Raw genomic sequence first — 14,108 nt, 5'->3', positions numbered from 1 at the left:
TCATTATGTATATGTTGATCTGCTTGATGATATCCCACAGGTCCCTTAGGCTTGGTTCACTTTTCTTCTTTTTTGTGCTTCCCTGGCTGCATAATTTCAATTGTCCTATATTCAAGTTTGCTGATTCTCTTTCTTTCTTTCTTTTGTTTTCTTTCCTTTCCTTCCTTTCCCCCCTTTCCCTCCCTCTCTTTCTTTCTCTTTTTTCTTTCCTTTCTTCCTTCCTTCTTTTCTTTCTTTTCCTTTTCTTTCCCTTCCTCCCTTCCTCCCTCCCTCCATTTCTCTCTCTCTCTCTTTCTTTCGATGGAGTCTTGCTCTGTTGCCCAGGCTGGAGTGCAGTGGCACGACCTCGGCTCCCTGCAACCTCTGCCTCCCAGGTTCAAGAGACTCTCCTGCCTCGGCCCCCCAAGTAGCTGACATTACAGGCATGCGCCACCATCCCCAGCTAATTTTCTTTGGATTTTTAGTAGAGACAGGGTTTCACCATGTTGGTCAGGCTGGTCTCAAACTCCTGACCTCAAATGATCTGCCTGCCTCGGCCTCCCAAAGTGCTGGGATTACAGGTGTGGGCCACTGCATTCAGCCTGATTATTTCTGGTGCCTGTTTAAACCTGTTGTTGTAAACTACTAGTGGTTTTTCATTTCATTTCAGCTCCAGAATTTCTAATTGGTTCTTTTGGGTAATTTCTCTCTCTTTACTGATATTCTCTATTTGGTGGTACTTCATGCTCCTGGCTTCCTTTAGTCCTTTGTACATGGTTTACCCCAACTCTGAGCATTTTAAAGACATGTGATTTAGTTTTTGTCCACTAAGTCCAATGTCTGGCTTCCTCAGGGATAGTTTCTATTAATTTCTTCAGAGTATGCTTGTGAATGGTTTATACTTTCTTGTTTCTTTGCATGCTTCATAAATGTTTGTCAAAAACTCAGCATTTTGATAATTACACTGTGGCAACTCTGCAAAGTAGATTCCGCTCCCACCCTCCACCCCTGCCAAGGGTTTGTTGTTGCTATTTGTTGTGGGCTGTTGTTATTTGTTACTGACTTTTCAAAACTACTTTTGTAACATCTGTATTGTTTGTTGTGTGAGGCCACTGAAGTCTGTGTTCCATTAGCTTAGTGGTCAGCTGGTATTTTTAACAGAGTAACTTTAAATGCCCAAAGCCCCCAACCCATAAAAGAAAGAGAGGAAAAAAAAAAGTACCTACAGAAACTCTTCCAGTCTTTAGAGATTGGCTCTGTGTTGGCATACTCCTTTAACACTTAGCCAGGTTGTTTATAATTCTGTCTTAGCTTTCTCTTCTTGAATGTGCACATCTTGAAGGTCAGCCAGAAGTGGAGGCTTGAGGTCTTCTCAGGCCTTTGCTGAGCACTCCGCCCATGCTGGGCATGCACGTGATTCCCTGGTACACGCAAGAGCTTTTAATGGCCCTTATTCCCCACTTATGTTCTTCCTCAAGCTCTTCCTTCCTAGACTTCTTGGTCTTTCAGGCTCCTACAGCCAGTACGTTTGCCCTTGCTACTCTTGGCAAATGCCCAAATGCAAACGCTACCCTTGCTCTAGTCCATCAGGGAGCTGCCAGCCAGGTCCAAGCACACTCCCCTGTGTCTTTGAGAACACAATCTGTGTTGTTCACTCTGGCACTAGCAGCCTGCATCGGGAGTTCATGCTGCCATCTTCATGGCCACCAACAATCTGGAGAAGGAGGGATGGCAAGCAGGCAGTTTAAAACACCAAAGTGCTTTCTTAGTGCATTGCAGCAGCTTCTTTCTTCATTATACTTTCCCTGGTTGCTGTAAGTTTGTGGCTAGATTTCAGAGTTCTGTAAAAGTTGGCTAGATTTCAGAGTTCTGTAAAAGTTGATTAGGACAGCTTTTGCCAGTTGTATTTGTGGAGTGATGGAGCACTGGAATTCTTTACTCTGCCATTTTTGGTGACATTGCTTCTCTCATATTTCTTAAAATTTTGATTTTGTACTCATAGGAAGAACTTCGTTTCTTTTAGACATTAATTTTGATAATATATCACTCTTAGGTACATGTAAAAAGGACAATATAAGTAAATTGCTTAACATATTCCCAAATGTTTTCATGTTCACTCACTGTCTCCTCTGAATCACTTTTCGTTTCAGAGTCATTGCCCCGCAGGTTTTTACACACCACTGCTCTCCATTCCATCAAGACAGCGAGCGATGTAGCATTTCTTTAGAAAGTGCTCTCCACCATCATCCTCAAGATTCACTCCCAACCACTGGCACCAATATGTGGACAAAGACAAATATCCTAACTGACACTCTGGACAACAGTGATTGTCACATGCATCCCAATTTCAATAAAATATAAAAAAAATGTGCACTTAGTAATTGACAAGATGTGGGATGTATTTTTCCTGAGAAGTCAGATGAGGAAGTGATTAAGTCACAGAAAGCACCATCGAGGCAGGCAACATTTTAAGCCAGTCTGTAACAGATGGAAGGCTCTTGCCAGCAGAGTAGTGCAGAGGAGAAAGAGCTCTCGGTGGAACCATCAGCTTCACACACAGGAAACCAGGCAGGTCCTGGGTATTTGGAGTTGTCAGGTGCCAGCTGTTGTGAGAGGAAATTGACTTCTTGAAGTGGGCAGTGGAGGGCTCCTACTTGAGAATTGAAACTCCATTCTCTAGGCCAAGAAAACTTCAGCAGATTCTAAGGAACACAGTGACGTGATGAGCTCTCTTGGGTGGCCATCTGGAGAATGGATTGGAAAGGGAGAGCAAGCTGTGAGTCCAGACCTGCTGCGCCCTTCCTCGGGGAGCAGGTGCAGCTGCAGAATCACTGTCACCAAGGAGGCAGCTGGGGACCTGGGGTGCAAGGAGGCTGGCAGAGGGTCTACCAGGTGTGGGCCAGGGAGGGATGAATCCACTTGGTAAAAATGTAGGCTGGGAAGACAAATTGCTTTTCCTTTTCTGTTGTGGAGAATGTGAGCAGGTATTTGGCAGGTGGGACACCCAACCCACAGAATCCAATTCTTGTTGTCAGTTTTGGCTACTTTACAATCTGGGGACTCAGCCTCTTAGATTCTAGAAGCTGAAGTGCACATAGAAATTGTTACCAATCACAGCAGGTTTCAATGACATGCACAAGCTTTAACAGCATGAGGGGTGCGTGACCCCAGCAACCACTGGTTTTGTTCCTTTGACTCTATCTTTCCTTTTCCAAACTCACATATTGGGAATAAGGTTCATCCTAAAAAAGTCAATATTTTTGGATATAAACATGTAACATATAAAAATTTCATGGCCGGGTGTGGTGGCTCACACATGTAATCCCAGCACTTTGCGAGGCCAAGGCAGGCAGGTATTACCTGAGATCAGCAGTTGGAGACCAGCCTGGCCAACATGGTGAAACCTCGTCTCTACTAAAAATACAAAAATTAGCTGGGTGTGGTGGCACACGCCTATAATCCCAGCTACTCGGGAGGCTGAGGCAGGAGAATTGCTTGAGCCTGGGACACGGAGGTTGCAGTGAGCCAAGATTGTGCCACTGTACTCCAGCCTGGCCAACAGAGCGAGATTCTATCTAAAAAGAAAAAAAAAAAAAATCGCTATTGTGACACAAAACTCGGGAAAATAAGCCATAAAGTTAAAATACCCCGAAGGCAGAAGGTAAACAAAACCATCGAATCTGATAGCTGAGAATAACAATCTGAAGAAAGCACTAAAAAGTTTCCCACCTCTTGAAACTTCATTTCATATTTACGTTTAGAGAGCACTCCTCAAAAATGTTTTATTTTTTCAGACTGTAATTTGGAGCAGAACTGCTCTTCTGCCATCTGAAGTATCCAAATATGATCCCTAGCATGAGAGAGAGCTGGATTATGGTCAACTTCATCCTATGAATGAAGGGAAGCCAGACTGGCTTTTGGACCCCAACAGCTTAAATTAACTCAAACACATTTTAACCGTTTTCAACCTCCTGAATTTCTTTCTTTTTTTTCTTTTTTTGAGACGGAGTCTTGCTCTGTTGCCCAGGCTGGAGTGCAGTGGCGAGATCTTGGCTCACTGCAACCTCTGCCTCCCTGGTTCACGTCATTCTGCTGCCTCAGCCTCCCTAGTAGTTGGGACTACAGGCGCCTGCCACCACGCCTGGCTAATTTTTTGTGGTTTTAGTAGAGACGGGGTTTCACCGTGTTAGCCAGGATGGTCTCGATTTCCTGACTTTGTGATCTGCCCGCCTTGGCCTCCCAAAGTGCTGGGATTACAGGCATGAGCCACTGCGCCCAGCCTTTTTTTTTTTTTTTTTTTTGATACAGAGTTTCACTCTGTGGCCTAGGCTGGAGTGCAATGGCTTGATCTCGGCTCACTGCAACCTCCGCCTCCAGGGTTCAGGCGATTCTCTTACCTCAGCCTCCCAAGTTAGCTGGGGTTACAGGCACCTGCCATCATGCCCGGCTAATTTTTGTATTTTTGTAGAGACAGGATTTCACCATGTTGGCCAGGCTGGTCTTGAACTCTTGACCTCAGGTGATCCGCCCACCTCGGCCTCTCAAAGTGCTGGGATTACAGGTGTGAGCTACTGCACCAGGCCTAGGCAAGAGCTTTCTAACCGCTTCCTGTAAAAGCACCTCAATATGCATCACTGTCATGTAAACTCAACTTAGTGTTAATCAATGTAGCTTTGGGAGGCGGAGGCGGGTAGATCACGAGGACAGAAGATCGAAACCATCCTGGCTAACACGGTGAAACCTGTCTACTTAAAATACAAAAAATTAGCCGGGTGTGGTGTCAGGGCCTGTAATCCCAGCTTCTTGGGAGGCTGAGGCAGGAGAATCCTTTGAACCCGGGAGGCAGACGTTGCAGTGAGCTGAGATTGCGCCACTGTACTCAAGCCTGGCGACAGAGCAAGACTCCGTCTCAAAAATAAAGATAAAAATAAAAATAAAATGTAACTATATTGACTATCGGAATCAGTAAATCATCTCACTGAAAATAGTCTCTGAGTTAGTTGTTTTTAGGAGGGTATGGTTATCCCTTATAAATATTTATTTTGCATTCCCTAAGTGATTAGGAAGGGCTTTAATAGTGTTTCTATGGCTTCTTAAATATATGAGAACAAAAAAATTTGTGCTATAACTTTTGCTGGATGTGTGTAAGTCCACACTCTAGGCATTGCTGGATTTGAGTCTTAATAGGTAATTGTGTGACATCATCATTGTGCACCCTCTGAGTAACTCTAAAGAAATATGTTTGTTCTTTAGGAAACCTATTAAATACCCCATAGTGCAAGGTTAGAAATGACCTCTGGAACTGACTGCAGAAACTGCACAGCAGTTAGTAGAGCTTGGTGTTCCGACGCAGATCTGGTGAGAGGCCTACGCAGGAAGAGACTCGACATGGAGTAGGTGTGACTAGGGATAGTGATTTAATGGATTTGGGCCTGGCATGGTGGCTCACGCCTGTAATCCTGGCACTTTGGGAGGCTGAGGCTGGCGAATCTCTTAAGCCCAGGAGTTTGAAACCAGCCCGGACAACATTGTGAGATCCCATCTCAATTTTTTTTTTTTTGAGACGGAGTCTCGCTCTGTCGCCCAGGCTGGAGTGCAATGGAATGATCTCGGCTCACTGCAACCTCCGCCTCCCGGGTTCAAGCGATTCTCCTGCCTCAGCCTCCCGAGTAGCTGGGATTACAGGTGCACGCCACTACGCTTGGCTAATTTTTGTATTTTTAGTAGAAATGGGGTTTCACCATGTTGGCCAGGCTGGTTTCAAACTCCTGACCTCAAGTGATCCGCCCACCTCAGCCTCCCAAAGTGCTGAGATTACCGGCATGAGCCACTGTGCTCAGCTGAAAGAAACCATATTTTAAATTTATATTTATTTATTTATTTATTTATTTATTTATTTATTTTTTTTAAGACGGAGTCTTGCTCTGTCACCCAGGCTGGCGTGCAGTGGCGCGATCTCCGCTCACCGCAAGCTCTGCCTTCCGGGTTCACGCTATTCTCCTGCCTCAGCCTCTCCGAGTAGCCGGGACTACAGGCGCCCGCCACCACGCCCGGCTAAATTTTTTTGTATTTTTAGTAGAGACGGGGTTTCACCGTGGTCTCGATCTCCTGACCTCGTGATCCACCCGCCTCGGCCTCCCAAAGTGCTGGGATTACAAGCGTGAGCCACCGCGCCCGGCCATATTTTTAATTTAAAATAATAAATGGGTCTGACCAGAAATGCCTGCCTTAAATTGCAGGACACACGACAAAGCCCATCCTTACTTGACATTTTCAGTGTGCGATGGGTCTACCGGGATGTAACCCCATCGTGAGTCGAGGCCCATCTGCACCCTGCTATAGCTACGGGTAGATCTTACCTGTCTCCCAAAAAGGACCCAGCTACTTTAGGTTCAAGGCACTTTTTTGGAATATATAACAGGGAAAGAGCCTGGAACTAAAAACAGGTTTAACGCAAGATGCCGCCACACGATGGCACTGCTTCCGTAGACCTGGAAGAAACGCGGGCGCCGGAGCTGGCGGGGGACGCCCGGGTCTGCTGGGTCGGGGAGTAGCATCCGGCCGGAGAGCCCGCACCTCGAGGGGCCGGCGGAGGACGCGATGTCGTGACCGCGTCTCCCCCATCTGCTCTGCTTTTGGCGACGGCGTCCCGTCGGCCTTTCGGCCAGGATGCAGCAGCCGCGTCTCTGGGCCTCGACCCCCAGGGCCGGCCGGACCCGGGACCTCCGAGGAGAGCAGCGAGAACCGGGCCGGATTCCCTGAGGCGCCCGAGTGCGGTGCGGGCAGCCCTCCCCGCCGCCTGCCAGGCCGCCGCCTGGGGACCTCAGGACGAGGCTGTGGCTGTCCCCACGTCCCGTCCCCCGCGCCTCTTCCCGCATCTGGTCCCACGGTGGAGGCGCGGGACAAGGGTCTCACGCGCGTGTCCACGGTCGGGGGGCGTCCTTGGACGCGCGGGTCCTCTCCCACGGGTCTCCACCCCCTGCCCTCCGGCGACAGGAGCCGGCCTGGGACGCGCGCGCTGCGGCCAAGTCCTGGTTTTGATTTCACTCCCAGCCCCGAGAAGCGAGGAGGTTCCAAGCCCACAAACAGGAAGAAGAGAAGGCCCTGGAGTGCGGGCAGAGGGAGTGTCATTCCCAGCAGCGCAGCGCGGGCCGGCCCGGGCCGGGGAGGGAGCAGCAGCGCGGGCACCCTCCTGCAACGCGGGCTGGGGGTCCCCAGGGCTGGGGAGGGGGCCCCGAGGAGGAGCAGAGAGAGGGCGCGCCCCGGGAAGGCTCGGGGCGGCTCCGGGGGGCTCCCAGGGCGCCCCCGCCCCTTCCCCCGCAGCCCCGGGGCGCCCCCGCGGTGCCGGAGCCGGGGCGGGGCGTGCACGTCAGCCGGGGCTAGAAAAGGCGGCGGGGCTGGGCCCAGCGAGGTGACAGCCGCGCTTGGACGCAGAGCCCGGCCCGACGCTGCCATGAGCGCCGCGCTCTTCAGCCTGGACGGCCCGGCGCGCGGCGCGCCCTGGCCTGCGGAGCCTGCGCCCTTTTACGAACCAGGCCGATCGGGCAAGCCGGGCCGCGGAGCCGAGCCGGGAGCCCTAGGCGAGCCAGGCGCCGCCGCCCCCGCCATGTACGACGACGAGAGCGCCATCGACTTCAGCGCCTACATCGACTCCATGGCCGCCGTGCCCACCCTGGAGCTGTGCCACGACGAGCTTTTCGCGGACCTCTTCAACAGCAATCACAAGGCGGGTGGCGCGGGTCCCCTGGAGCTTCTTCCCGGCGGCCCCGCGCGCCCCTTGGGCCCGGGCCCTGCTGCTCCGCGCCCGCTCAAGCGCGAGCCCGACTGGGGCGACGGCGACGCGCACGGTTCGCTGTTGCCCGCGCAGGTGGCCGCGTGCGCACAGACCGTGGTGAGCCTGGCGGCCGCAGGGCAGCCCACCCCGCCCACGTCGCCGGAGCCGCCGCGCAGCAGCCCCGGGCCGACCCCCGCGTCCGGCCCCGCCAGGGAGAAGAGTGCCAGCAAGAGGGGCCCGGACCGCGGCAGCCCCGAGTACCGGCAGCGGCGCGAGCGCAACAACATCGCCGTGCGCAAGAGCCGCGACAAGGCCAAGCGGCGCAACCAGGAGATGCAGCAGAAGCTGGTGGAGCTGTCGGCCGAGAACGAGAAGTTGCACCAACGCGTGGAGCAGCTCACGCGGGACCTGGCCGGCCTCCGGCAGTTCTTCAAGCAGCTGCCCAGCCCGCCCTTCCTGCCGGCCGCCGGGACAGCAGACCGCCGGTAACGCGCGGCCGGGGCGGGAGAGACTCACCAACGACCCATACCTCAGACCCGACGGCCCAGAGCGGAGCGCGCCCTGCCCCGGCGCAGCCAGAGCCGCCGGGTGCCCGCTGCAGTTTCTTGGGACATAGGAGCGCAAAGAAGCTACAGCCTGGACGTACCACCACTGAACTGCGAGAGAAGCTAAACGTGTTTATTTTCCCTTAAATTATTTTTGTAATGGTAGCTTTTTCTACATCTTACTCCTGTTGATGCAGCTAAGGTACATTTGTAAAAAGAAAAAAAAAACAAGACTTTTCAGACCCTTTGTATTGTAGATAAGAGGAAAAGACTGAGCATGCTCACTTTTTTATATTAATTTTTACAGTATTCGTAAGAATAAAGCAGCATTTGAAATCGCACCTGCTTCGTATATTCGCAGTGACTCCCGCCTGCCCGCCGGTGGCGCAGGACCCGGCTCGGGAAGGGTGCGTTCCGGACCCGCAGCCCGGGCGCCAGGTGTGTGTGTGTGGGCGGGGGGATGGAGCGGAGGCCCGAGCTGCTCAGGAGAGAGGGTCTGTGTCGCTTTTGAAACGCACTAAAGGTTCAAACTTGCCTAAGCTAGGTGGAGCATGGCAGAGCTCAGGTAAGCCAGCAGCTTTCCAGCAGGTGTTCTCCCGAAGAACGCAGACCTGGGGAAGGGTTGACTGGGGGCCCCTGCTGAGAACAGTCCAAGAGCTCCCTAACTGTAGAGGCTGCTGGAGGGGCGAGGGGCAGAACCCTGGGCTGAATCATCTCCCGCTTTCCCGGGACTTTGCTTTCACTTTCCTCAGTCTTGTGGACAGTCAAGTAGATTTTCAAAAGTGCTCCAGAAAGGCCAGAATAGTCATGTAGTGGATGAAAAGGGCAGTCACAAAACTGCTTAAGACCAGCTGTCTTGCCAGTAATTGCAATGTTTTAAGATTTAATTAAAAAGCCGCCTGCCTTTAACCCAAGAACACTTGGTATTAGGGCACCATTTCTTCGTCATGGGCTGCTACGTGTATCTTATGTAGTTAACCATGGCCTGTCATGATTGTATTGCTATAAGGAAGGGAACAAAGTCTTTATAGTATCCAAAGATAATTAATTCTTGGTTTAAATCTCTGCCAGCAAAGCAAATAACCGACTGCTCCTTAGTCTGTGATCTTTGCTCTCCGTGCACATTACCCAGCCTAATTAAAGCAGGTGTGTGGTGGAGCCAGCTATCCCCACCACCATTCAGCAGAGCCACGATCACACCAGTTCAGAGAGCTACACTTTATTAACAGTTTCACCTGTGATACAGTTCCCTAGAACATTTTCCCAAAAGTAGTGAACTGCAAAGTGCTTAGGTTTGACATTTATTGTAGCAGAACAGTAATATCACAGTATGGGACAAAGGTTTACACTTTGCAGGGTATTCTTTGGGGGAATGTTAAAACAAATACTGTAAGAAAAACATGTTCAATCATGGTAAAATGTTCAACTTGTTAAAATTACAAACGGAACAAAATTTTTTTTCTCATATATTGCCTAAATACCAAATGAAGAGCTTAAGCTTAAGATTCAATGTGAAAACAAGAGTAAATATGTTCCTAAATTTGCAGAAAATAAAAAACTGTAGAAAAAGGTATTTTGATTTACAGTTCACAAACTATATCTTAACATTTCCCCAGAAAAATCTAAGTTTCAAGATCGTAAACTACGTTCACTGTGTCCATAGTTAACAAATAACTACCCCAAATCACCACCACCACCACCACCACTCTTGCAGCCACATTGCAAAGTTCACAGATCCTGCGGCAACCGCTAGTGTTCTGCAGAGGCCCCTCCTGCACTCAGAAGCTCGATTTCCTCCAATCCAATGCAGCTGGTCGGGTGGGCGGTTACGGACTGGACAAAACAATTTAACAACCCCACTTCCTTTCCGAGGACACTCTTCACTTCGTAGCTCTGCAGTGATAAAAGGCACGCTGGTTAAAGCAAACAGCCTGGGACGTACTGTTCCCAACAACACGGAAAACCAGAGAGCCAGAGTGGAAGGCCCTTTCCCCAGTCCACGATCTTCCACTCCTCAAATGGCTGAGAACAGTGGTAGGAAGGAGAAACAAATGAAGAGCCACTACATACATAATACATATGTGTGTGTATATATATATCCATTTATTTTAGCAAGTGAAGGAACTACCCCATTCTGGTAACTGAATTCTGTTTTTACTTGGGACATGCACACAGACTCTGCTGGGAACGCCGGGGCTGGGCACACAGTGCCCACAGCTGTCTCCCACTTCCTTTAGGACACTTCCTCAATCTAGCAACACCTCCAGTCGAGGGATTTCCTGGTGCTTTGCCCCAAACTTCCTTCCTTAATAGGATCCCATTTCTTCTAGAGTTACACTGGGCTAAAATCCTCCATGTTTTTGTAATAAGACTTCGCTTTTTCTTCTAATTCTTTTTGGTTAGTCCCAGGTGAGTTTCGTCTCCAGATGAGACAGGTACAGGGAGCCCTTGGCCCCCATTCCTGACCAGGCTGAGAGGGTGGGGTGCACCCCATTATAGATCAAGCTGCAGAATGCCATTGCGGGTAGGGCTAAAATAAAGGCTCAAAAGCACTGAGATATTCCATCTCTGGCCGTCTGGGAGATTAAAGCCCTAGAAGGCAATGCCACTTGCAGAGTAATATCATGGGTACCCCACACCCCTCCTCTGTGCAAGGCATTTGGCAGTTGCTACAGCAGTTCTGTTTGGTGTCTATTAACTCACCCCTCCCATCGTTATGGTGTCATGGCCAAAGAGACTGAGGCTGGAGAAGCCAGACAACGTGGCCAAAGCAGGTAGAGTGTGGCTCCTTGGCGCACTTCCCTTCAAAGGTGTGAGTCTCACTGCCTTTCCCTGAGTTTGAGCTGGCCTCAGTGTCTGGCTTCTCATGAACAGAGTGCGGTGGAAGGGACACCAAGTGATGTTCCACGCCTGGTTAGGAAAGTTGCCCAGCTTCCAGCTGGCCCGTGGGATCCACACACATGCTGTGAGGGGGGTCCGGCCAGAGCTGTGGCCTGGACGTAGGAGCCTTCTGTGACTTCCACCGGCCTTGGGGGCACCCACTAATGCCCAGTGGAGCTGTCCGGATGAAGCCCTGTCCCAACAAGAGTTCTGTGTACAGAATGAATATTGATGCCACCAAGTTTTGAGATGGTTTGTTTTGTAAGAATAAATGTCAGGATCAGTCTGGGATGTGAACGCTACTGACGCCAACTTGTGGGGGGACTTTCATTTTCCCATTTGTAAGACAGGCATGGTGCCTATTCAGTGTGCTTTGTCAAGAGTTTTGGCTTCCTTGGTGAAAAAGAATAAAGTCAACAGGATGGTTTAATGTAGTGATGGGGGCAGTGGGTGTTACTGGTCAAGACAGGCGGAGACACGGAACTTGGTAATGGAAGCTGAGGCCTTCCCAAGGGCTCTGAGGTGGCATGGATGGCAAGTGCAGCTGCTCACTCGCTCACGCATGGGGGTTTATTACGAGCCCATGTGGGCCCGTCACTGAAGAGATGGCAGTGAGCAGGACAGTCTCCAGGCTGCTGGACTGGAGGGGACACCAGGGGGTACAGAAGCAGAAGCGGGGTCACTGCACAGGGAGGGAGGGTGGAGGCAGCATGCTGGACACCCTTCTGGTGCCTTATAGTTTCAGTTAGTCTTGCATGTTTGTGCAAGTGTGAAACAGATGACCCTGTGGTCTTCTGGAGTAAAAGTACGCAATTCTGACTTAGAAAAAGCCAGCAAAAAATCATTTATTTGTAAAATGTTAGGTTTGGCTATATTATCTGTAAATGGAGTTTAAAATTTTTTATTACTTTTTTTGAGACTGAGTCTTGCTCTGTCACCCAGGCTGGAATGGAGTGAGCTCGACTCACTGCAACCTCTGCCTCCTGGGTTCAAGCAGTTCTCCTGCCTCAGCCTTCCAAGTAGTTGGGATTATAGGTGTGCACCACCATGCCTGGCTAATTTTTTTATTTTTAATACAGATGGGTTTTCACCGTGTTGGCCAGGCTGGTCTTGAACTCCTAACCTCAGGTGATCTGCCCGACTGGGCCTCCCAAAGTGCTGGGATTACAGGCGTCAGCCACTGTGCCCAAGTAATAAATCTTTTATGTGTGGGAGAAATTAACATGGAGAGGTTTAGACAACCATATTAGCAAACTCCCAAGCACTATTCATATGAATGTGTGTCTGCCTATGTGTAAAATGTGCTCTTTTAAAAAAATCACGATATATGTTCCTTTAACTTTTCCTTTTCTGAAAGCTAAGGAAACAAACTTCAAGTTCCATGTCACAATAATGTTACTATTGAGAAATGAGATGCACAACTACAGACAATCCTACTGTTTCACATCTGCAGCTTGACCACATTACAGTAAAGGCATAAAACTTAACACTCAAGTATCTTAACCGAAACAGTACATTTGCCCCAGGGAATGGAGTTACAGTTCTTGTGGAAAGCCCCAGTTTGATTCTCTGAATTTTGGTGAATGTGCATGCTCATCCAGAAAACTGACAGAATCCATACTGGGTATCTCTCAGCTAACATCTCTACCCAGGCCACTCTGGCACCCATCTTCTATCAGCTGCTTTCCAGATCCGCAGTAAAGACCTGATCAGCCACTGTGAGTAGAGCTGGGCATGGGGTAAAGAGCCTCCTAAGTTGTCTACTTCCAGGCTTGGAACTTACCCCACAGTCCACTGGTATTGGCCCTGAAACCAGAGCACCCAAAAAGGTGATACTAAGGCTGCTGCGACCCTCTGGCCCTCACCCAATGCATACACATACACACATGCAGACACGTACACACATGTATGCATGTGTCAAGCATATGTGCATACACAGCATAGTCAAGTGGACACATATGCACATGGGCATGGGCAAAGGTGCTCTGATGCACACAGACTGCATAAACGTGCACACACGTGCACTCAGGTACACACACCTTTGAGCTCCCAGGGCTTTTACCTATGGGAATATTCTGGTTGACAAGTTAAATGTGTAGGAGGAACAAGCGCCTTAGCCAGAAGGAAACCAAGTGAAGGAAGGAGGATTTCTGCCAGGGTTCCTGGTCTCTGGATCTCTAAAGAGGGGTGGGGATCGGAAGGGGTGTCAAGCACTGTCCATTGCTGGTGGCTTCCTGGATGGTGACCAGGGATGCCAAGCAGGCAGCTACTACCACAGCACTGCCCCGCCCTTCTGAGTAGCATGGAGCAGCTGGAAAGCTGTGTGCCATGCCCAAGTGTTGGTTGAATCTGTTGAGGTTGTGGGTTTTGGTTCGTTTTGTCATGCGTTCTCAAACGGGCGTTTCTAATGCTTTCTCCCAACATTCTCCATCAAGATGTGTTCCCTGAAAACTCAGATCTGCCATCTTTAGCACCTACTCAAACTTCTACCCGGTCAGCTGTGGGCAGTTTCCCCCTTTCTGGGCACTGCCTCCTCCTTTCTTCCTCTCTCCCCCCAGGATTCAGACAAGGAGACAAGTGCTGACAGGCACTGCTGTGTGGTCGGTTGCCTGTTATACACTTAAGTTATACACTTAAACTTCCTTAAGGACAGAAAAGCACATATGCTGTTCCCCATTATGCCCTTGGGCTGGCTCCCAACTCTGCAGGTGGTCACTCTGTGGGGTAACAATGACCTTCCCTCTGTGGGATGTCTTTGCCTTGGGCACTGCACTCATCCCCCTAGCAGGGAAATATGGGCTCTACCTTGCTGGGACATTGGGAGGTTGAACGGGGAACCGTGAGAATGCGGTAGGCTCAGTTCCTGGCCCGTAGTGATGACTCACCTTTTGCACCACTGGGTAACACTTGCTGATGAGCCTCCACAGCCC

The 14,108-nt window shown here is 50.2% G+C and overlaps 2 protein-coding genes across 14 annotated transcripts in view; one reads left to right on the top strand and one right to left on the bottom strand.

The window, feature by feature from the left end:
* The first annotated feature begins 6,569 nt into the window (after nucleotides 1–6,569).
* On the top strand, nucleotides 6,570–8,639 carry CEBPD (CCAAT enhancer binding protein delta). Its single transcript, XM_030795023.1, has one exon. The coding sequence runs from the start codon at nucleotides 7,433–7,435 to the stop codon at nucleotides 8,240–8,242; it is 810 nt and encodes a 269-aa protein (XP_030650883.1). The 5' UTR covers nucleotides 6,570–7,432; the 3' UTR covers nucleotides 8,243–8,639.
* An 862-nt stretch (nucleotides 8,640–9,501) lies between these two features.
* Nucleotides 9,502–14,108, bottom strand: part of SPIDR (scaffold protein involved in DNA repair) — a 508,026-nt gene continuing 503,419 nt past the window's right edge. For 7 of the 13 annotated variants that reach the window (XM_030795017.1, XM_030795011.1, XM_030795013.1 and 4 more), the window contains one exon: nucleotides 9,587–10,191. In XM_030795017.1, the coding sequence (XP_030650877.1) occupies nucleotides 10,048–10,191 (144 nt within the window). In that variant the 3' untranslated portion in view covers nucleotides 9,587–10,047. Of the gene's footprint in view, nucleotides 10,192–14,108 lie in introns of all 13 variants that reach the window. The other 6 variants (XM_030795010.1, XM_030795009.1, XM_030795014.1 and 3 more) reach the window with 2 other exon arrangements.

Source organism: Nomascus leucogenys, chromosome 16, assembly GCF_006542625.1.
Source record: "Nomascus leucogenys isolate Asia chromosome 16, Asia_NLE_v1, whole genome shotgun sequence".
Classification (NCBI taxonomy): Eukaryota; Metazoa; Chordata; class Mammalia; order Primates; family Hylobatidae; genus Nomascus; species Nomascus leucogenys.
Note: the sequence above shows the minus strand (reverse complement) of the source record. Positions and strands in the feature narration are given on the sequence as shown.

Excerpts from the sequence above, each read along its gene's own strand:
- CEBPD (XM_030795023.1), top strand. The coding sequence starts at position 7,433 with ATGAGCGCCGCGCTCTTCAGCCTGGACGGCCCGGCGCGCGGCGCGCCC.